The 24,807-nt window shown below is 32.4% G+C and overlaps 2 protein-coding genes across 2 annotated transcripts; both read left to right on the forward strand.

Annotated features, from left to right (window-relative positions):
• The first annotated feature begins 1,438 nt into the window (after nt 1-1,438).
• LOC125073530 (protein tyrosine phosphatase domain-containing protein 1-like) lies at nt 1,439-24,026 on the forward strand. Its single transcript, XM_047684391.1, has 12 exons — nt 1,439-1,578; nt 9,380-9,559; nt 11,113-11,193; nt 13,777-13,892; nt 14,770-14,892; nt 18,948-19,131; nt 19,878-19,998; nt 21,156-21,321; nt 21,778-21,911; nt 22,431-22,541; nt 22,996-23,133; nt 23,721-24,026. Exons 1-12 carry the CDS (start codon nt 1,439-1,441, stop codon nt 24,024-24,026), a joined length of 1,800 nt encoding a protein of 599 aa, XP_047540347.1.
• LOC125073570 (retinol dehydrogenase 12-like) lies at nt 15,932-17,136 on the forward strand. The gene has a single exon (XM_047684436.1). It carries the CDS (start codon nt 15,962-15,964, stop codon nt 16,958-16,960), a length of 999 nt encoding a protein of 332 aa, XP_047540392.1. The 5' UTR covers nt 15,932-15,961; the 3' UTR covers nt 16,961-17,136.
• Nucleotides 24,027-24,807: the final 781 nt, after the last annotated feature.

Below are 24,807 nucleotides of genomic sequence, written 5' to 3' on the forward strand. Positions count from 1 at the left end.
ACTATTAGAATTTAAAAAAATGTGTTGTGATAAATTAAATCTGTAAAGGATTAAAATTACATTTATTATAATTAATTTGAGCGTAATTTTTTTTCAAGCTGTAATTCAATATCTACTTAATAATAAATTTTCTTAAAACAATAATTTATTTATTAAAATAGTTGCCAGAAAAAAATATTTAAACGAGAAATATGTTAGTGTAATTACACAAATTTAAAGTTTAGCGGTAACATAAGTATTTTTGTCTGCGCGTGACACTGTAGAAATGGTCTGTGCCTATTAGGCACAATAAACAGCCATTAAAAAAAGCGAATTCAATTTAATCTTATATCAAATTTAATCTAAAGTACCGACGATCAAGCGATTCAAAGCATCGAGTGAAGCGATATAAAGCACTCATGATTCACAAATGTAGCGATAAATAATAGGCAATGTTATGTGGCTATGTTTTCCTTACAAATCAGATCTATATCTATTCTAGAACGTTGACACACTTACCTACTGAATAGTTAGTATAGTAATAGTTGTGAAAATTAAATACGTTTTAATTGTAAAAACTAGCAGTTATCAGTTCTTTGTTTATTAATTCTGTCAAAAAAAACTTGAAATGCATCAGTTATAAATTATTCTTATTTATACATAATATTATTTAAAGTGATAAACGTAAATTTCGTTTTAAGAAGGGACAGACAGTGCGAGCACGTTATACGTTGCTCCCTCAAAAAACTTTTGACAGTAAATTCGTTAAAAACGCCTTCAATTCATAGTTTAACGGATATTAGTGTGTGAGTTGTGTCAATAGGGCACAGATTATATTGCAAATCGTCGTTGCGCCTGCAAAAGTCGCTATGTGCTTTTTTCTTCTTTTTAGATTCTTATGCCGTTTTAATCGTTATTTCAATTTATGTAGCTTTCGATGTATGAACGTCACATAGCTAAATTTTAAAACTTCTAAATTATTGAAGTTATCACAAAACTGTTTTTACACTACGTGCGTATGAAATAACGATTAAAACGGCATAACAATCCAAAAATAAGAAAACAACATAGCGACTTTTGCAGGCACAACGACGAAATGTCACGTAGGATGGAGAAGACACTTACGAGATTAACAGAAGCGCCTTGATAATTAAAATACACAAAATAAACTGTAGAAATGTATTCTAAATCTAAATGTGGTCTTAATTTATTATAGGTTATATTTCTTGTTATTAATTCTGTTCGGTGTTAACTTGTAAACTAAGAAATGCAGACTTGAGAAATGTCCTACCACAAAAATCCCTCTGAGAAGTGATGAGAATATAAAAAGAACATACCTCCGTAAATTATATAAATTATAATAATATATATTATTTTAATTATGTCCGTAGAACGTATTTATACTTAAAACCTGATTATAAAAAATAACACAAAAAAATTGAAGACTATAAAAAAAGCCATGAACGGTACCACATCAGATACAGAGACTTGTGAACAGACGTCGTGCCCTCTGTGGGAGAGACTGGGATGCGCGCGTGCAGCGCGTTTTTTTAGACGACGGCTGAGGAGAGTGGCTCCCGAAGGCAATGGAAAGACGGGGTAAGTTATAACATTTATTTATGCAACACAAAATATATAGGTGAGCCCCTCACCTAAGACATCTGAACGTAGACTTGAAATCATGCGACCTGTTTAATTTAATAAAGTTATGAATTCTTTCGTATTATCGTCTATTTTTGGCTTTGACTTGACTTAGCTGGGCCCTCTTGAATCTGGATCTGGGCTGAAGCCAACGCAACGAGGAGAAAATCATTTAATTTCATGCAAAAAATATAATATAAGAAGTGTTAATGTTCATTTTAACTCCCTCAGGACTCAGGGTCAGGCTCAGGCTACGACAAATATCTGAGACTGGCCATTAATAATAATAGTAACTTTTTGTGTGGCGGTGTCTCTCCAAAAATATTAATTTAAAAAAAAAATGCATAAAAATTAAACTCACATTTAAATCATTCCTAACAGTTCTCTAACGTTTTAAGCGTAATATTCGATTCCATCAATTCGTATTTAATATTGCACGATTATGTATAATTAAAATGTCATTGTGAATAAAAACTGTGCCATAGCTTAGGGAACTTAGTGAGTAGGACAATCTGAACGAATAATTTTATTTATTTATTTGAGTAAAAAGTAAAATACAGAAAATGTTTTAATTACGTTTAAAGAATTTGTAGAACTAGGATTGTTTTTAAAGTGTAATTCCAAATTTAAACATTTTATAAAAATATACATCAGGAATAAGAATTAGAACCCTCACATGACCACAGAGGCGTCAGATTCGATAAAAATATTTTGTCACTTTATAGCAATCGTATCTAAACGCAATCATTGCCGTTTAACCGTTTCATTATTAAGGTGTAAGTCAGGAGCAATCTACAGAAATTTCTATAATACTGCGTCTAATTGCTCCATATAATTTATGTTGCTTGTAGCCGACACAAAACTATTTTATAATTTTATTCCGTATGTATTATGACTATTAATATGTATTGTTACCTATCTATATAAAATATAGGGAGTATATATTTAAGTTGCTTAATTTAATTTTTCTTAATAACGTGTACAATATAGAGTAACAATTTTATTGTTATTGTATTTTATCTAGAATATGATTAAAACTGCACTTCAGTTTAATTTAAAAAAAATATACGTATTAATATCTATCCCTTCAAAAGAAATTAATTTCGAAGTTAAATCCGTAGTTTTTCGACGCGAAACGCTGACCTAATGAATTTACAAATGGCTGCCCTATATTTGAGTTAAATCAAGATAGGTTTGGCCTTCAAAAAAAGTAGTAAACTTTTTATTACAGTTAATTTTACCTCTTGCTTTATTTCTATGTTATGGTCTCGTGGTACGTGTTTTATAAACCCTTGGCGGAACGACGTAGAAGCAACGCAATAAATATTTTCCATAAGAATAAACTCGAAAGTCACCGCAGAACACGATCGTAAAATGTCGATAAGTGATACGCGACAATGGCTTTAAAATGAAATTAATTTGTTATGGTAAATTGTGACAAACACATCAAATTTTGTATCACCGTAAAGCGGTTTTTGATTTAATGAGTGAGAGACGAAGTGATACTTGGTAAACAATGGAATTGCTGTTTCTATGTAGGTACTATATATTTAGCTTAACTTTTTTTTATTCAATATGTACTTAATAAAAAAATCATATATCTATTCCTTTCGTAATTGTCGTCGTAATCTGTGCGTGGTGATGAAAAAAGAATGAAGGAGTCGTCCTTGATATGTCATGACATTTACACGTCCTGCAGGTGTGAAAATAAAATTCACGCTATGAATTGAAGACTTCGCTAGAATAGGTGTTTGATGGAATTATTGTATTTCATGGTTTAATTGGACCGTATTGTGAAAACAGAAATGTACCAACTCGCAAAAGGAGTACATTAATTTATTATTTAATTTTATGTTGTACGTACCTTTTGTTTATGTTAAATATAAAAAAAAAAAATGTTTTTCAACCAGCATCACAATATTAAAGTTTATGTATATATTTTTTAGTCTGTATTTGGTATTCGTATGTAATATTATTGTCTGTTATTATTAATATCTGTCTGCATAAACGGACGGAGATTGTAGGCGACATTTAAAATGTTTCGGAAAGTGTCCTTATAGGGGTTATTGTCTTCTGATGGAGCAGATGACATGATGGATGGTTCAGAATTAAAATATAGATGCAATTTTTTTTTAATGATATGTGAACATTATGCTTGCATATTTATACATATATAATATAATAGAATTACTGTCAGTATAGAAATTATTTGCTTTCAAGGAAGTATCGTTGGTAGATGTTTCAATAAAAACCAATGTAACGCTTTTATATTACGAAAAAAGTGGCAAGAATGCTTGAATATAAGAAAAACATTCCTCAGTTAAACTGCAATCCCAATTGTCGGGACGAAAAACGAGATTTCCAGTCACAATGAAAAGTGGAGTAAGTAACACGAGGTGTAATATAATTTATTTGACAGTCATCTATACTAGAAGTTGCCCGCGAAACTTCGCGTTTATTAAACAAATTTTTTTGGAATTTCGAGACCTATAACAGGTTTTATTTCGATTTCATTTCATTGTAAACTGCAGGTTGAAGGATGAAACCTTATTAAAATGAATTTTTTAATGTCAAATAGTATACATTAGTTCAGTTATAATTGGGAGTTTGTAAATAAAAATTTACTTTTAATTTACGTTTAATTTACTTTTAATTAATTTTGTTTACGTTTTTCATTTTGTTTCTTATACAGATATTTCTGCTTCATAAAATGAATACTAATATAATTATTAAATTGCAACTACGAAACCTCTTTATTTTTCTGCACATCTTCGTCTCTTTAAATGACACCATGACCGATTTTTTATGTGCAGCTATCGTCCCACAATTACTGGGATAAAAATCGGCTTATGCTATTAATATATACGATTGTCATTCCCACGCTTGAATTGTTTCAAACGGAACAAAGATATAATTTGAAGACATTTATTTATTTGCGACAGAATATCCAATATGATTAAACAGATGGCTCCAATCAAAGGAATCACGCGAGCAACTCATAATATTTCATAAAGTTTATATAATAACATCATAGAAAATCGTAAATTTTATATGAGATTATTTTATAAAATATTACTGTAACTTTAAATTGCGTGATGTGATAAAAAGGCGAACTAGATAATCGAACACTAAGATATATTTTAGACTAGTAAGTAGGTAATAACAGATCATTAGGTTCTATATACTTATATCTTGTACAGACGAATATTGTCTTTTTGTTGCTTCATCACGAGTCACTGAGCCTATGGTGATGAAATCTGAAATCAGATGTTATGTGTAGAATAGGTCATGGGTAAATAAATAATAGGATAATCTCGACATCGGAGTTTTTGGTTTTGAACGCAAACCGATATTTATCCGATTTCTAATTTCAAAAACCATTCTAAAATTTAAATTTCGAATCGCCAATCAGTTTTTTAGGTAACGACGAACACAAATGTACCACTTAGAAGCATTTTTATTACTAAACTTCACTCCACTCTAGACAAACACGTTATTAAGTTTACAATTTTTATTTTATGGAAATGAAAAAGTGAATTTCTACCAGCATCAAATTTCTCGATTCAAAATCGTTACCGTGTAGGTTTGCTAGATCGATTTTTGAAATCAGTTTTCCAGTCTGAGTAATCGATACGAAACGATTTGTGTTTGTAATCAGATTTTATATTTGTTTTGATATTTCGGTCTCATGTCTAAGAACAAAAACGGAACAATCAATTTTGAATCACATCAAATCAGAGAATTGTTATTTTGGTTTCGTATAAGTGACAAATCGATAATCATTTTTATATTAATATTATCAAAGTACAGTCAGTACTTTGATAATATAATATCCACAGCTTTACCAAATCTCTATCCGGCCATGTTGGATTGTCGTACACTGAAAGACCAATTGGGTGTAACCACACTCTTGCCCATACTTTTGATTTGATAACAAATAAATATGTTCTTTTTTTTAGGAAAAAAAACTCTATTACACTTTTACTCGAGATAGTGCGTCCAGGCAAAACAGTTCGGTAACTTTGTCTCCTGTTTATTGACCGATAGTATTTTTTTTTTGTTGGCTATGACACTAAGATTTCACCGCGCCATGTTTACATATTTTATTATTAATAGACAAATACGCTTCTGTTGGGTTCCTTATCAAAGTATTGCCATTAGAATTTTTAATTTTTTTTTTAACCGAACGGAATTGTCTTTCCTTTGCTACGATGGCGACTTGTGTTCAACTACTGCGTTTACAAGATATATCCAAAAACTATACTGAATATACCTTTATTTAACAAAGTCGTCTCCGTATTAATGACATATTAAAACATGTAACAAATTCAAAGTTAAAAGAAATATAATAATTTTCTGATATATTGAACAGTCGAACACTATTTTTTTTTTGTTATTTCAAACGACAACTGTTAGAATTGTTGTTTTTCGTTAGAATAATAGGAGGGCAACCTAGAAATGTCTACTGGGACCGTAAGTAAGCCATGTAAATATTATTTTTATGACCACATGTTACAAAAACTCTATTAAAATAACATGGTAATTTTGTGGCTCGTGCGTGTAGGCGCGTATATAAATATAATTAAAAAAACACCGGCTTAAATACGCAGCTTTAAATCGAATATTTTTTTTGACTGCAGAATTATAATCTAATATACTAATATATCTCTTGTGTTGATATATTTTATAAGGAGAGCAAATATTCGGATACTGTCAATTTTGTTTTTATTTGTATCCGTTCATGCAAATACCTACCTAGTCACCTGATAGTAAGTAGTCACCAACTAGTTGGTCGGCAGAATATGTAATTTTTTTTGTTCGTAATTTTCTTTAATTAGTTTTAATAAACAACAAAATCGGGGACAGTCCGGTTTTAACCTAATATCTAATCTCTACTTGTACTCAGATATACCGCTAAAGGTCTCAGTGACCGTCTCTCGTGTATATTGCACTGAAACTATTGAAAAAAAACTTATAGCTTTACGAAGTTACTAGCAGATTTTGGTTAAGGATACCAAAATATATATACTTACTACATTAAATTAATTATTAATTCAGAAATCACTATAAAAACATTATAGAACAGATTTTGAAGTGTTACCAATGTCCAATGTCAAAAATAATGAATATCATTCGTGACGAGTGAGCATAAAATCAACAAACCCTCAAGTCCCCATCAATAATAGTTCGTTTGACCATTACTAAATAACTGTCCTGCATAATACCGATAGCAAAAGTATTTGTATTTTTTTTTTAATTACAGCTAAATTGGAAATAGAAATTTATATTTAAATTATGTGCTCTATGTAGTGTAAAGTGCGCACTATTTCATAATTGAAATTGAATTCTCTTCTAGCACACGTGTCTCTTATAACCTGGGTTCCTTCAAACGAGGCGTGATGAGGCATCTTGCGGTCTGGCATAATGAGGGCGACTAGTGCATTCATTCCCTCAGGGGAACTGACCGTTTTCGGGCTTAAACTCCACTACCACTCACAATCAGGTGGAGTGGAGTCAAATGCCTAACCTGTTAATATAGACTTGTTCTTGCTTTTTATTATTATATAGCTAAATAAACGACGTCTAGTAGAATTCGTTGTAATCTAGAAGGACGCCCTTGCACGCAATGCATTTATAAAAATATATAATTACTCATTAGTTATGAACTTATGAACGTATAGTGTAAGCAATCAAGAATAATTAATTAAACATGGCAATTGACATCTCATTACAATAATAGTTTACATAAATTTAATTACGAGTTATGACAAAGTTTATGTTCTTGGTTGATAAAAAAAATACATAATTTTAAAATTGTCTATAAAAAATACATGTGTCTGCTGACCGTACACGATAAAAGACATAATTAAAGGTCGCTTTTATTCATGCCTTTTAAACTGTCAGTTTATAACAGAAATTCATTCGATGCGCTCGTGTTGTGTCTAGACATAAATATTCATGACTTAAGTCTATATAAAACTAACCTTTATAAACGTCGTTTAGCAGACGATTTCTTTAACGTTGGTTTGTCTCTTTCCGTCATCATTAATTCGACATTTGAAAAAAGCAGATAGCACTAAAATACATTTTTGGTGCATCCATATAACTTAACATAAGCCCGAACCCGTGAGGTTATTTAATTAAAACTGTTAAGTTATTATTAAATATGTAAAGTAATTAATTTTCAGAATATATAAGTAAATTAGTTAAATTATAACAAAAGTATCGGACACCTATATAATAATAGTCTGGACTTGATTGAAAGTTATAAACTAACCCATAATTGGACGAAGCCCGCAGCACCGAGATTCAAGAAACACAGATTAAAAATCACTGCCACAGCCTAAAAAAGTACGAACTTGCGTTTTGACGTATTCGCGGCAATTTCCTCGCGATATAGTTCTTTCTCACGATACAGTCACGTCCTATTTTATATATTAATTACAACATATTAATTGGGTCACACACGTGATACTCATTAAAATGCGGTTCATAACTTTTTTCGACTAATTAATATAATGAGGTTATCGTGAGAATGCTTGTTTTGTTTTTGTACTGTGACCTCTTTCATTTCCACGTTAAGAAAATCCTTTTAAATATTCTCTCTTTTTATATGGTCTATGAGAATCAGTCTATATTCGATAAGTGTATTAACATCATCAGCATCCCTTTATCTAGGATATAGACACCATTCATTTGACAATATTTAACCGAAAACATCATTAAAAGGACCTTACATTATAATTAAAAGTATTTTAATTGAATACTGATTTAATCATTGTTTGATTTTCTTTCTCACCCTTGTTTAGACAAATTTGTAAATTGTTACTTGTGTACAGAACATATACGATGAGTATTTAATGCATTGGACGTAAATAAAAGATGGCTAAAATAGCTTTCGTAAAAAATCGTAGACAATCAAGTATTAATTCCATCAACTTCCATAGATTCCACTTCTTGGATAGGTGAGTTCCACTTCATAAAATATAATTTTTTAATATAATTTTAAGGTTAAGATGGCTTAGTTTAGTGAAATAGTGTTGTATTATAAATAAAGATATATTAATCAAGAACTGTTGGTAGTGTACAATATAGCTTAGTCAATAGCAAATAGCGTAACGTACTTAGATCGAAGGTTTATTTATCTTTATTCCTTCTTCAATTCGAATAGACTATATGTCAGACGATATTAAATATCACTCAATCATAGTACTCATTTATACATTTATAACGAAAGATTGAAATAAATTGCATGCAACGATTTTTATTTTTTTATCACCGTTTCACATTATAATGACCAAGGTACTGCATTGTGTTCCCTATAATTTTACAAACTATTTCGACTCTATCACGTTATTTACACATTAACGCCAAAACACGTAGTACAACGTGACAAAACGGGCTTAGTTTTTTCTTTGTTTCGTTTCCATATACAACCTCAACCTATTCGGAATTATTAAAATATGTTTCGGTATTTATTTGGTGTAATGTTTTTTGAGCACACACGGCCAAATGACTGCGGGTTCAAGCCGGGACTACATCGAATTTTCATGTGTTTAATTTGTGTTTATAAATCACCTGCTATACGGTAAAGGAATACATTGCGAAAACATTACATTTATTGAATATAATTCTACCTCGTGTTGGAATGCTCTGAAGTTTCTTTTTAAACAAAGAGGACGTTTTTACCAAAAAGCGGGACATTAACATTTTACATACGAAAGCAATGTTTTTTTATAAATCAACAATTTCCTTTCAGGAGTCGTGAATCTCGTCGGCGCGTCGGCCCTCCCAAGGCAATATACAGCGGGTTCAGTGAGCGCGTGCGCACAAAGACTCCTGCAGCGCTGCAGTGCGCGCTGTTTTGTGGTGGTGCTCGCTGTCAGTATGAATTGCCAAGACAGAGTCGTACTGCAATACAGGGAGTGTATTCTGATTGGTACGAATATTAGATTAGATAGTCTATTAAAAATAATGATATATATATATATATATATATATCACTCTTTTAAAATACTAGATTTTTCAAGTATAAGACGAGATATCGGTATATATATAAAAATTGGGTGCCCTATTCAAAATACATATATATGTATATAATCCAACTCAAGTATTTGAGACGTCGCTAACGCCTTTTCACGTTACGGATTAAGTTGCTCAGTTTTGCCGTGCCTCCTCATAAGGCTTAGATTATTAAATATATCATTTGGTTATACCCAATCTGGTGGATTAAATAGTTTAAACTGTGAATGTATAATATCTTGTTAGTCATTGTGCACGCACTTCTGGCTAGGTAAGAAATATTTAATATTACGCACAGCCGTCTCTGGGTGGTGATGACCACGTAAAACGAGGTTGCTCATTCGTGAAACCTTATACATAAAAAAATATAAATATAAAATGGAATTTGCTTTTCGACTAACAAAATTCCAGTCACGACATATAGTTTTTCTGCTCCAGAACATGTAAAAATATTCTGATAGCACCACAGCCACTTGAAAACGAAAATATTTCGTTCGAAGGGTAAAAAAATAATCGCGTGACCGCCATTAAGGCACTCGTGATTCATTAATATATTATAATATTCAACATTATTACATCCAACTCGTCACTAAATACTGCTATAAATGTATAACAGAACACGCTAACATAACACAAGTACTTATTAACATACTGAAGTTGAAAACTAATTTAAAAAAATAGTTAAATTCAATACTTTGTAAAATTATATTTTTTTTTTCTGGATCATATAAGTTTGGCATAAGCCTAATTATATTTATTTTTAATTTAGAATTATATTTAACTACTATATAATATGAATACCTCATAAATATAATTTACAAGCTATACTAACTGCTCCACACGGCTTGGTCTCCGTTTATTTCCGTTTATTAAAAAAAAAAAAAATACATCACTAGATGCTGAGCTTAATGCGTTAAAAAAATATTTTGGTGCCATCATTTTGCATTTTGAACGCTGACAAATATGTCATATATCAAAATTTTTACACATATAATTAATTAGAAATGTCCTTAATTGTTAAATATGTGTTCAGTTTACGTTACTAATATTAATGTAAATTCAAAAATACTTTAGTACAAAAAAACTAAAATTCCTTTCCATAAAATTGAGCGTTCGAAATACCCGCCAAATTGGAATGAATGAGAACAAAATGTTGTCGCCTAATATTTTAATTGTTATTAAAACGATTTCATTACGTATTACGTTTGTACAACTTTAGTTTGGACACTATTAATATTACTTTGACTTTTTTTTTTGTTTATTATGACAACGATTTTGATATTAGTAATATTATTTCCGAGCGTTTTATAAACATTGTATTGTTTGTACGATGTATTTACATCATACAATAAATTAATTTAAAATTTTGATTAATCAAATATTGTTTATATTATTTAAGATTTGTATCTCCGTATGACGATAAAATTATTAACAAGCAATGTGTGCTTTAGAACGTTTTATATATTCCAGGGTCACAGACGACATCCTCGCGATGGCGCGTCCTAGCACCGCCAGTATAGCCGCCAGGAATATTATACAACAGTTTCATTGGTAGGTTCTTTTTTTAAATTATATTTTTAAACCGTGAGATTTGACACAACATTAGATTTTCGCTAGATGTGAAACATAAAAAATGCTATAATTTTTTTTGTGATTAATGAAAATAACAAATAAATATGGAATTAGATAAAATATAAAAAAAAGATTTTCCTTAATAAAATAAATATATTTCTATTATTATCATAATAATATTATAAATCAACGAAGTATTTATCGATTGCCTCGTTGGTCAAATAGCTAGATAAAGTTTTTCTGTAGAAAAAATCTTAGTAGCAACCCGAAGTCTGGAATTTGAAATGTGTACACTCCCGTACCTCGGTATGGACCTAAAGCCGTTAGTCCTGTGCCTGAATTATTTTCGGTCGAGTCGGATTTGTCGTCCCATTGGAAATGAAGGTATAGGGAGTGCACATGTGCTGGCTGGTTTCCCTGTCGTGGCCGCAATAGAGTAGACAACAACGGCGAGACGCGCCAACAGATGAACAAAATTAAAATGCGCTCCTACACTGACTGAAGTGAATCATAGTCAAATTAATATAAAATAATTACTATCGCTTTGTGATTGTTAAAAATCGGTTCACTTTATTTTCATATTATGAATATTATTGAAAGCCGAGCCGATTATTCAAACCCAAGCATTTATCATGGGAAAAATATTTTTTATGAAGTAAGCGGACGAGCAAATTAAACATCCGATGGCAAGTGGCCACCACTGCCCATAGACATTGATTCTGTTAGAGATATTAACCATTTCTTATACCGCCAAAGCGCCACCAACTTTGCAAACTAAGTTGTTACGTTAAGGCACCAGGGGGTGCCTACAGTTACAGTGGCTCACTAACCCTCAAACCGGGAACAAAAACTAAGTATGTATTGCTGTTTGTCTTTAGAATATATATTGAATGGATGGCACCTATCCAGAGGCACCTATGCCATCCATTTCAGGTACACAAAGCAGTACCACCAAGTAACAATTTACCTCCGATATTGGATGTCTGTATCTACTAACCCACATTGAAGCAGAATATTGGATTATGCTCCAAATCATAATAGAAGAGGAGGCACTTGACCTACAGTGGAATATTCAGAGCTTGTTAATTTATTGTAATCATAAATAATTTATTTCTTATCATAAATATTTATTAACATTTTTTTGCTATCCCTACTAGACACAATTATACTTCTAGTAATTAATACGATAAGACTGTATTTAGAGACTGACTGCTTTACATAATAGAATAAATATGGAACTACCTTAGAAACGATTACCTTCAATAATCAATTTAAAAAGCATTTTGTCGAGTTCTGTCGGATTTGCATTTACTTGTTTTGTCATTGCTTCGGTCAAAGACAAAATACATCAGCGTGTTATTATCACAATTGTCGTTAACCTTGTATATGACACCGTAAAATTTAAAAAAAAAATCGACAAGTCAAAAACCTCAAAAATTTTTATTCATTACAGAAGCTCAAACTTTGTTATAAATCATTTTTCCAAGTATAGATTGAGCGAAAATTTAATTTTTTAAATAATTTTTTTCAAAGAAATATACTTGATGAGTGGGTACTATCCAACCAGAGCTATCTCTAGCTATGCTGGGGCCCTTGGGCACCCATGAATTTGGGGCCCATTTGGTAGATATTTATGGCCAGGCCTTAATTATCGTAAATTATAGGAATCTAATTGGTTGTACAATCTTATGGCTATTTTATAGTATATCTACTTCTACCATGAAGAGCACGTCTTTCTAATTTTAGTATCGACTATCGTCAATAGCCTTTTTTGATAAATATGTTAGTTATTTCTTACAAATATATAACTTTCGAAATTATACATAGCAGTCAACGTGAGCACAAACGTTTGAAGGAAATTGTTGGTGCTTCGGGGCCCTCTGAGGATGGGGGCCCTGGGCACGTGGCCCATGTACCCTATGGTAAAGACGGTAATATATCCAACAGGCCTGGAAACTAAAAAATGGTCTACCACCGGGTCGACTAAATGCAAATCATATAATAATCAATATGTTACAACATACTATATGTAGTGGTAATTAAATACAAACACCAATAATTTATTGATAAAACAAATATGGAATACAACCTTATACAGGTACATCGAGCATTTTAGAGAAAATGCAGTTCTGTGACAATGTAAGCCGTGATGGCCCAGTGGTTAGAACGCGTGCATCTTAACCGATGATTTCGGGTTCAAACTCAGGCAGGCACCACTGACTTTTCATGTGCTTAATTTGTATTTATAATTCATCTCGTGCTCGGCGGTGAAGGAAAACATCGTGAGGAAACCTGCATGTGTCTAATTTCAACGAAATTCTGCCACATGTGTATTCCACTAACCCGCATTGGAGCAGCGTGGTGGAATATGCTCCAAACTTTCTCCTCAAGGGACAGGAGGCCTTTAGCCCAGCAGTGGGGAAATTTACAGGCTGCTAATGCTAAAAAAAAAAATTGACAATGTAACGAACAACAAAGATACTCCCTCCCGCCGCCGTCGTCGTGACTGCAAAACTAAATTATCTTCCTTTTAATTCAATTGCTTCAATTTTTCTTCCAAAGTTGGGGAATCCGCACGGTGATCAATCTACAGATACCAGGAGAGCACTCCAGTTGCGGACCTCCACTCACGAAATCCGGCTTTACGTACGACCCGAATATTTTCATGGCTAATGACAGTAAGTGTTATATCTTAATATTCAATTATTCGTATAATAGAAAATAATAACGCCCCACTGCTGAGCAAGAAGGGCCACCACGATACTCCAATGCTTGAAACGATATGAATACGAAATTAATTAAAAAAGTATAGGTATTTTACTAAACTTTATTTTAATAAACTCATGAATTCGGTGTTGCTTGCCCGGGACTTGAAATTAATTTACATTTTGATTGTCTGTATGTAAAAATGTTTTTGCTATTATACGATTAATTAATAATACTCAGCCTGTTAAGGGAAAGGAAGATCTTATTTATGGAATTTATTAATATATAGGAAAGTTAAAAAAATATTTATCTGTATACTGTTGTTGCATTTAAAATTATACCAAAAAATGTATTCGGTAAGTTGGCTAGCCTGCTTTGACAGTGGCGACACCTGTACCGAGACTCCACGTGATCGACAGATGCTGAGTTCACTTTATTCGACACCCTAGCGAAGGAAACATTACAGGAGAAGCGTTTTAGATTAAAGTAAAACTAGTTCATGGTATATTTTTTTCCTAATATAAACATTATTTTTTTTTTAAGATAAGATTGAATTTGCAATTAATGTTTAATTAGTCAAACGTTTTGTATATTGATTTGTAGTTGTAATATGTTTTAAAATAATATATATCGTTTTTAATACTAATATTATAAATGTGAAAGTAACTCTGTCTGTCAGTCTGTTGCTTTTTCACGTTCTAATCAATGAACCGAGTTAGATGCAATTTGGTATGAAACCAGCTTACACCCTAAGGATGGACATAGCCTATCACCTGACGACCAAACCTAAAAACCGAGAGTGAAGCAGCGAGTAACTAATAGTGTTTTATAAAGTTATCGTTGTTCCAGTTTATTATTACAACTTTGCGTGGCCGGACTATGGCGAGGCGAGTCTCAGCGGACTATTGGATATGGCTAAAGTGATCTCTTTTGCGCTGCAAGAAGGCAGAGTTGCTATACACTGTCACGCAGGTATTGTTTGTGCACCATGTAGCTTAATTCATTAGTAAAAAATACAAACTAATTAAAAAAATGTTGCATATAAGAAGTTCTGAGCGAAATCGTTCACGACAGCAATTAGGGCACAAGTTTATGTATAGTTATAGTAAGTACTATCCAGTCTCTCGCCGTGGAACTTCCTTACAATTTTTATACTCCAAGCTCATACTGAGAAAAAATCTTAATAAATGTATTGGCTCGACCTTGGGTTCGAACCCAAGACCTCGGGAACTGCATCCTTATATCGAGACACTAGACCGACAAGGCAACGACATAATCTACAGAGCTAGCAAAACACGCTCAGTCCTAAAAGTTAAGCTAAGGTTTGGAATCCAGCACCGTCATTGTCATTAATCACTTGTCACAGGTGTCAGGGAGAATTGCGATTCAACAGAGAAATGCAGCATTTCTATTCACACTATTACAATCAGTCAATATTTGTAAAGGACATATTCTAAACTTTATTTATATATACATAAGTCGTTAATTTAAATAAAAGGTGACAATGTTCGAATAAAAAACGATTTCGAATAAGGAACGACACCGGTCATGGCTGCCGTTCTCCAGGAAGACCAGTCAATTATGCAGGATATATTTAAGTGCACAATTGTGTGTGCACAGGTGCAATCACTATTTTCCCTTGCTCTCCTAAACCGATGGGACTACAAATCTGACACTACCGGAAAGAGTTCAAGAGCAGGACCGACGGCTCTACGTGTTTTTCGAGGCACGGGAGTGTACTACATAGAGAGCACACTTCCATACTTCAGGCTATTACTGGGAATTTTCAGAAGACACACAAAAGAACCTACTAATTAACTATCTGAAGTTTAAAACTAGAACTTTGGATCTGTAGCCTTATTTATATCAACCCACACAACGAGACAGTCAAAATGAGGCCTTATAATGTTAATAAAAAACATAAACCTCATTAATATTCGTAAACTTACAGGTCATAAGTCATTATACGCTTACATTATAAATAGCTTGTGTTATAAAATACGATACAGAAAGATAGTCGCGTTTCAAACAGATAACAAGCATGTGGTCGATGTTGGTTTTATTTATTGGAATTTCTGCGAAAATTATTGGTAGTTTCTTATTATTTTGCTTTTTGTTTTTGATTGGATTTCGGTTTTGGCTCGAACCATTCAAAGGCATTTGTAAGTGTAAAACAAAACTGCATGGAAAAATAGCCCTTATTACCGGCGGTAATTCCGGTATAGGATTCGAAACGGCCAAAGATTTAGCTAGAAGAGGAGCTAAAGTCATAATCGCAAGTAGAGATGTTGAAAAATCAGAAGAAGCCGTTGCAAATATTATAGCAACTACCGGAAACGAATCTGTTGAGCACAGATTTTTAAATTTGCTAAAGAAAGACAGCATAGAGGCGTTTGCAAAGGATTTCAATAAAGAATTCCATCGTTTAGATATTCTGGTCAACAATGCTGGTATTGGAACTATCAAGAAACAAAAAACGGAAGATGGAATTGATAAGCTAATGCAAATAAATTATCTTGGGCCTTTTACACTTACACACTTGTTGCTGGATAAGCTGATTGCCTCGAAGCCAAGTCGAATAGTTAATGTGTCTTCATATCTCCATAAAATGGCAAAGTTCGATTTTCAAAATTTAACTGACGTATTCGCGCTGGCAGACAACACAGATAGTTTTTATAATCAAATGGTTCGATATGGAAATACTAAACTCTGCGATATACTGTGGACTGTGGCATTAGCCAAGAAACTTCCCAGCGGTGTTACAGCTAATGTTCTTCATCCGGGTTTAGTCAAAACGAACATTTTCAATAATTTCAATCCACATGTTAAGGGAGTTCTCTTCCTTATCATAGATTTGCTATACAAGACGCCATTAGAAGGCGCTCAGACGATAATACATTTGTGCGTCTCGCCGAAACTGGACAACGAGACAGGAAGCTATTATATGGATTGCAAAAAAGTAAGTCCGTCGAAAGCAGCCGAAGATGAAGACCTTGCGGAAAGACTATGGCATAAAACTTTGTCACTAATAAAACAATGACTTCTATCCTCATAATGTATTTACCCAAGTAATTAAATCAAGGCATTTAAATATATTTTTTAAATCGTGTGTATAAAGAGTACGTATTTTTTTGTATTAAAAATTATATAAAACGTAATTTATTACCTATAAAACTTTTTTTATGATAAAATGTATTACCTACTTACTATATTTTTCGGCCAAACAAATGTGAACTCTGTAAAAAATTGATATTATAAATTTATAAATGTTTAAATATGTGGGTAAAAAAATGATGACTTTAGAAATATAATTAATTTATTGATATAATATGGAAGTATATATTAGAACTGTAGGAATTTTATTAATATATTGTTCATAATTGATTTACAGACAACAGTTATAAATATTTACGTCTGCGAATAATTTTATATATTAATAGCGTAAGCCAATTTTTGTCCCTGTGGTTATGGGACGATAGCTGCACATAAAAAATCAGTTTTGTAACAAATGTTTTGTAAAATGATGGAACTTGCAGTTTACAATGAAATTAAATCGAAATAAAACCTGACATAGATTTCGAAATTCCTAAAAAATCTTTTAAATAAACGCGGGCGAACAACTAGTTATCATTTATTCGTATAATAAATATAAATATTTAAATAAACTTAGCTCTGCAGCCTATGCGGTAAAAAAAATTAGACTTTTGACTGATGTGGATACGGCACGCCTTGTGTTCTTCAGTTATTTCCATAGTATAATGTCGTATGGCATCCTACTCTGGGGTAATGCAGCTGACATTAATACTATTTTTGTACTGCAGAAGAGGGCTATTCGTGCAATTTATAACCTGGTCCCAAAAGATTCGTTAAGACGTAAATTTAAAGAAATTAAAATAATGACTGTCGCTTCTCAATTTGTTTTTGATAATGTTATGTATGTACGCAAAAACATAAATGATTTTCCCAGAAATTGTGACGTACATTCTATTAACACTAGGAACAAGAATAAACTTGTTACTCCAAGTACCCGATTACACAAGGTTAGTAACTCTTTTTTGGGGCAATGTATACGTTTTTACAACAGGATCCCAGAAAACGTTCAAAATTATTCAATTATAAAATTCAAAAGAGTCGTTAAAGAGCGTTTGTGTGCTAAAGGATATTACAACACTAATGACTTTTTAGTTGACTGCACACCTTGGGAATGAAATGATCGCCTCCAGGCTGTTTCAAACAACTAAAATATACTTATCATTGTACCTACATGGAAAATGGTTAAAAAAAATATATCCCGCTGAGTTTCTTTCGCCGGTTCTTCTCAGGTCCGAGGTGCTAAATTCCGAGCCGGTGGTAGATTTTTGACAATCAATAAGCAAGTGCAAACACTTCTATATTGAATAAAGATTTTTGACTTTGACTTTGACTTTGAAATAATTAATTAGTGACGTATGTAATTTATTTTATGCGTTAACAATTTAAATCACTGTAATCGCCCGTAAATGCAACATAACGTAGGTATTCCTAATTTAAATTCCGAACAAAGAAAGTCAATAGGTCCGCTTTATATATTTATAAATGTTAATTGGATTGAATAATCGCTGTCATAAATAGTCCAGTCATAAGTCATTTAGAAATGAAAATGAACCGAGAAGGCTAAAAAAGCTTAACTTTAAATTTCTCACCCGTTTTTCCCGACATAATGACTGGACTAGCAATCAAAATGAATTTAAATTTATAATTGTACGTGTAATAAATAATGAAAAAAAAAAATAAAGACTGATCAATATTTTATTGTATAAAATGCTTGCAAATTAAATAAAATTAAATACCTGAAGGAAATTGTTTGAGTCTATCACGTTTGAATTAAGCGCTGATTTCAATATTAAGGTTACAACCTGTAAATGTGACCAGTGCTGGCCATTCCACCACGCAGCTCCAACACCTCCCAATCCGTATTGTAAAAACCTGTAGCAGGTTTCCTCAGGATATTTTCTACCACGAAATGAACAGATCTGATAATTTTACAGGCCTCGGACGGACAGGTGTTCTCATTGCCTGCTACCTCGTGTACTCACTCCGTATACGAGCGAATGATGCCATCAGACTTGTAAGGAAAAAGCGACCGCGATCGGTACAAATGAGTGGACAGATTCTGTGTGTACAGCAGTTTGAGCACTACTTACTACCGCAGACCATTGTGTTTAGTTCAAAGTACGTTTACTATATTTCTAGTAATAATACATAAAAGATTTTTTTTTTTTTGCTTTTTTTAATTGTGTATAAGTAGACGAACTGGCGAAGTGTTGGCTAACTGATGGTAAATAATCACCTCCGCCCATATACATTGGCACCGTACGGAATATTAAAGGCTACCAACACTATGTATTGTGCTTGTTGCAAACAATTGTAGTACTATTTTGTACTTCTAAATGTTATATTCCTAAATGAGATAAGTTGGTTGTACCAGGTGGGCTTACACAAAGCCCTACAACAATGTATTATGAATGCAAATTGAGCACGCAGTCAGTCAGTCAGCTTCTATAGAACAATTTACGTTAGATATTAGATACTCGGTATGTGTAATAAACTAAAAAATAAATATACGACTGTGATCATGTAAAACTATCTCATATCTCCAAAATTCATACAGTTGCATTATTTTTAAATAATTATATAATACTATCTCAACCTGCAGCTTCACCCGCACGAAATTAATATAAAATTGCGTGCATACAATTCATCACCCCCAATTTAACCACCTTCAAAAGGTGAATAAAAAAAAAACCTATGTCTTTCTTCGGGACTAAAACTATCTCTATGCAAAAATCATCTAAATTGTTTCGCCTTTATAAGAGTTACTTTCGTATTTATAACAGATTATATAATTTATATTATTTCCACATAGATAAAAAGATATAGATAGATAAAGATCTTTAAGATCTTTAGCTTGCTTTCAGGGAAGCATTGATGTTGACAAGAGATCGAAAAACATCTGAGTTCACACTCCGACAGTATTTGTACCGGCAGAGAGCTATCTTGCATGGAGTTGAAGAAAGGGCCTTTAAATTATTGCCAAAGGTAAGTTTATTTATCAAAAAGCGTAATCATTAATCATAGACCTCCGTGGTCGGATAGTGTGTACACCGGTTTTCATGGGTACGCTGCTCTGAGGTCCCGGGTTCGATTCCCGGCCGAGTCGATGTAGAAAAAGTTTATTAGTTTTCTATGTTGTCTTGGATCTGGGTATTTGTGGTACCGTCGTTACTTCTGATTTTCCATAACTCAAGTGCTTTAGCTACTTACATTGTTATTAATACATTTTATTTCACAATAGATGAAAGAATCAGTGACAATTATTCCAAAGACACGAGGAGAGAAAGTAAACATCGCTTAGTTGCAGACTTCGAAAAGTAAATTCATCCTTCATAGAGAAACGTATTTGTTTATATAAAAAAAGTCCACAGTTGTTTTAACTTGGCCTTTTCATCATTCATTCATAAATTCAATGTCAAAAACACATCGATAAATAAGGCATATTCTCAATACAAGATTATATTAATAACAAAAAGACGTAGACTATTTTTAGATTTCCAGGCTTAATATATAATACTATAAGTATTTGAAACGGGCTCGTGTACGAGTCTCGTGAAAGAGACATTCGTAGATAATGTCGAAATATCGAGCTCCACCAAATAAAAATAAAAACATAGTAAATATCCCGTTTCAAATACTTATAGTAATAAAAATAACCATGTTAATTTAAAATCTTAATTTTACTTTATGGACATAAACTCTTTTTGACATTGAATAAAGTATATGTTGGTTGTTTTTTTTTTGCTTAAGATTACATAATACATCTCAATATCTGCATATAAAGAGGCAAAGGCGGAACAGTTCAGATACAGCTCAGTACGTTTTTCTCCTTTCTTAGGTATTGAAGTTTTTTAAAAGTTTTAAAATGTAGTAACATTTTGCTGTTTATAGTGATTTAAACTCAGACTCTTGCAAACGTTTATTCAGAAACAGGAACAAACGAACTATGACAATCAAACCTTTGATTTAAATGTTTTAACGCAAAGAGGTTGCACTGCTGCCGTTTTTAGTTCCAAGTTTAAAAACCAAATTTCATCATTACATAAATCGATAAGTAGCCTCATATCAACAGATAAATAATTAAAATACAAGTAAGTACCAAAGAACGTCAGTGACAAAATCGTCTAAAATAACTGTTCTAGATAGTATACTGCATCTGCGAGCGTCTCCTCAAGCTGTGCGGGTGCCACCAATCCGGTGGTATCGACTTGAGGATCAGAAACAGACCTTTCTATACAACCTTCTTTGTCTACAAACACAAACAAATTCCACGAACTGATCCACAATCTCCGGATGAATTTGTACCAAGTATGTGTGTAATTGTAGGTATAAGATCTATTTTCTTCAGTCTAGTTAACATATAGGTAACTTACATATTACATTAACAGCCTGTAAATTTCCCACTGCTGGGCTACGGCCTCCACTACCTTTGAGGAGAAGGTTAGGAGCATATTCCACCACGCTGCTCTAACACATGTGGCAGAATTTTGTTGAAATTAGACACATGCAGGTTTCCTCACGATGTTTTCCTTCACCGCAGAAAACGAGATGAATTATAAACACAAATTAAGCACATGAAAATTCAGTGGTGTTTGCCTGGATTTGGACCCGCAATCATCGATTAAGATTCACGTGTTCTGGGCCATCTCGGCTCTTCATATTTACGCTACATATCTACGCTAATATATAATTATAATTATATGTATTAATAAAGTACGTATTATAATATCAAAAATGTGTTTTTATTTTCATAACATATTTAAGATCAAGTATCAACTCTGCCTATGGTTGAATGGAGGGATCCAATCGAAGAAGACATCGACAGGAACTTGGAGTCAGTCAGCAGAATAACGGGCAGCACGAATGGTGGAAGGATACCAGCTTTACACGTTCACGAGGTTCGTAATTTGTTGGAATAAAGCCATCCTAGATAGCATTTGATACTTTGACTGCCCTAGAACAACGGAATATACTACTCCCAGAAACTTCTAATAATTGGAATCTCCACACGGCTATTTTTAGCGAGATAGCTTGGATGTTTTTTGTTCGTTTTTTTTGGCGTCACAGTCGTAGTGACTACTAAAAAATATCATTTAAGTCATTTCTCCCTCTACATTTTGTCGCCTTGCCTTCTCCACTTATACAGAAACCGCTCCTATAAATTTATTATGATTACACTATCCATATCCATCTAGTTTAAAAACTTTATCACTTCGCGACAAAGCCTTCTCTTTCCGCATCAGTAAGAACGGCTTAATACAAAATATAATAGGGTGAGGGACAAACCCTTACGTGCTTAACTATTGTAAACTATATCATTGCTCACATTCTATCTAAACCTACCCTTCTTCTATGTATCGGAAAAAGAGAACGTCAAACGATGTATGAAATGTCTAATTACTATAATTATGCAACAGGCTTTTATTACCGATCACAAGAGTCTTCCAGACGATAAACAAAAGTACCTCAAGCAATTACGCACAGATATCAATCAGAGGAGAGACGCCATCAACAAGATTGAGAAAGAAGTATGTTATTTTTGTGTTAACTTTTATTATTACCATCCATGCTATTCCCATTTGAATAAAGTTTAAATAGCCTACATAGAATATATTACATATAAAATCTCTTTTGTTTTTATACAGTCAATGTGCTACTAAATTAGGGAGCTAAGATGTTATGTCCTTTGTGGCTGTAGTTACACTGGTTCACTCACCATTAAACATCTGATGAGAGTCAAACAACAGAAAATATGTAACGGACCGACGATGACTACGACCGAATTGCAGAAGAATAATGCTTCGCTTTGTTTTTCTATATGCGTGTCATTTGATGAATAACACTTGCCGTACATTACTCGCGCTCTTATAGGGCGGTGACAATAAATCAACCCTCGAATTTTGTACTAAAAGTTGAACACCCAACAATATATATGTATATTTATGAATCTAATATTAATTTGCCTTACGTTCCCTTTCATAGGATGATCCGCTCGTACTCACAGGATTATTATTCGAATGGCTTGAAGGATTGAAACAGCCTGTGCTAGACAGGGAAGATTTGTCAACCATAATAGGACGATGCAAGCACGTGAACTCTTGTCTAGATGTCTTAGAAATGGTAATTATATATCTAAATATTCTAGTGAACATTTACAAGCACTTCTGAATCGTCATTTTACAGAATATTGAACGTTATACTATCACCGGTTCGGAATATAGATTCTACCAAGAAAAACCGGCAAGAAACACAGTAGTTACACCGTTCCAATATTTAATATACAAAGTTATGTAAATTAAATACGGTTACATTTAAATAATAATACAGTAATACCTACACGCATATTTTATCATCTAAGGGAATCTGTGTAAAGACTAGTGGCGCCTCTGTCGTTAATTTTGTAAGTTTATGTGACAGTTCGAGCTTAATTAAGCATGTAATCTAAATTCTAATACAAACTCACGAACCGTGTATTTTTTTATTCATGTTAATATATACGCATTATTTATTCATATTTAACAAACGATTTTAATTTATGAATAATTTAAAAATAAAAATTTTAAAATACCTATATTATAAACATAAAAACATAAAATATATTATAACTATATTCAAATTTATTTTATAAGAATTTCAGTTTTCAACAACAGGGGCATGGTTAATTTATTCGACTTTTTACCTTTAACCAAAACATTTTTTATTTCCAGGAAGATGTAATGCTCATAGAATATCTATTACGTTTCGTTATACGCTTGCGACCTCTCGCAGCACATAAAAAAGTCGACATTATCAAACGTCTGATTGCCGCCTTAACACACCAAAGCGTTCAAATTAACGGTAAAACACTTCCTGATAATGGTCTCCCTAAACTAAGGGATGGGACATGCAGCCAAATTATCAACTTTATGCTACGACTAGTCGTTGAAATACAAAAAGATATTATAAAACCTGGAAGAGATGAAACGGATGTAGTCATTCCGCCACGTAGATTAAAAATAAAAGCTTGGAAATAAATATGTTTATTTTTTATATTTATCATTACAAACAAATAGAAAATTGTAAAGGAAAAAATCTTGAGTAAATACCTGTATAAATAATATCACTTAAATTCTGCATCGTCTTCTCAAGAAGAGGATTTTGCCCAACGGTGAAGATTTACGTACAGACTTTTTAATGAGTAAAATTATTTCATGTCTTCACTTTATTTATTGTTTATACCTTAAATTTCCATTAATTGATGTTCCTACCTAAAATTGCCTGAATTTTGCACCACTTTCTTCTATGTTTGCCCTTTTATTTATTGAACACAAAATAAAATGAAAACCTATAACATTCTTTTAGATAAAAAAAAAACATTTACATTATCTATAGTAATATTATAAATGGGATAATATTTAGTAATTCTATTACGCTTTACCGGTTGAACAACTGCACCGAATTTGATGATATTTGATATTGGGCTATAAAACAAGCTTTAGTACCAAGGAGAGACACAGGTTACATTGTTTTAAACTAGATTTCACTTGTTAAAACACTTTTTTGTCACTTAGCTATATAATGTTTATGAAACCCGTCATAACTTCAAAGTTGAAGTTAGTTTATACATTTCTTCATATATAATATGAAGAAAAATTGTGAAGAAATATCAATTACGAGCCAATATAAGATTGAATATCGGTTGGCTCGTAATTGATTCGCCAATTGTTCTAAAACGTCTAGCAACACATCCATATCAATTTTCTCACAAGGTTATCTATTCTAATATTAATTATAATATTATTGAGGGATAAAATG

The sequence above is a fragment of the Vanessa atalanta genome, chromosome 24 (genome assembly GCF_905147765.1).
Source record: "Vanessa atalanta chromosome 24, ilVanAtal1.2, whole genome shotgun sequence".
Classification (NCBI taxonomy): Eukaryota; Metazoa; Arthropoda; class Insecta; order Lepidoptera; family Nymphalidae; genus Vanessa; species Vanessa atalanta.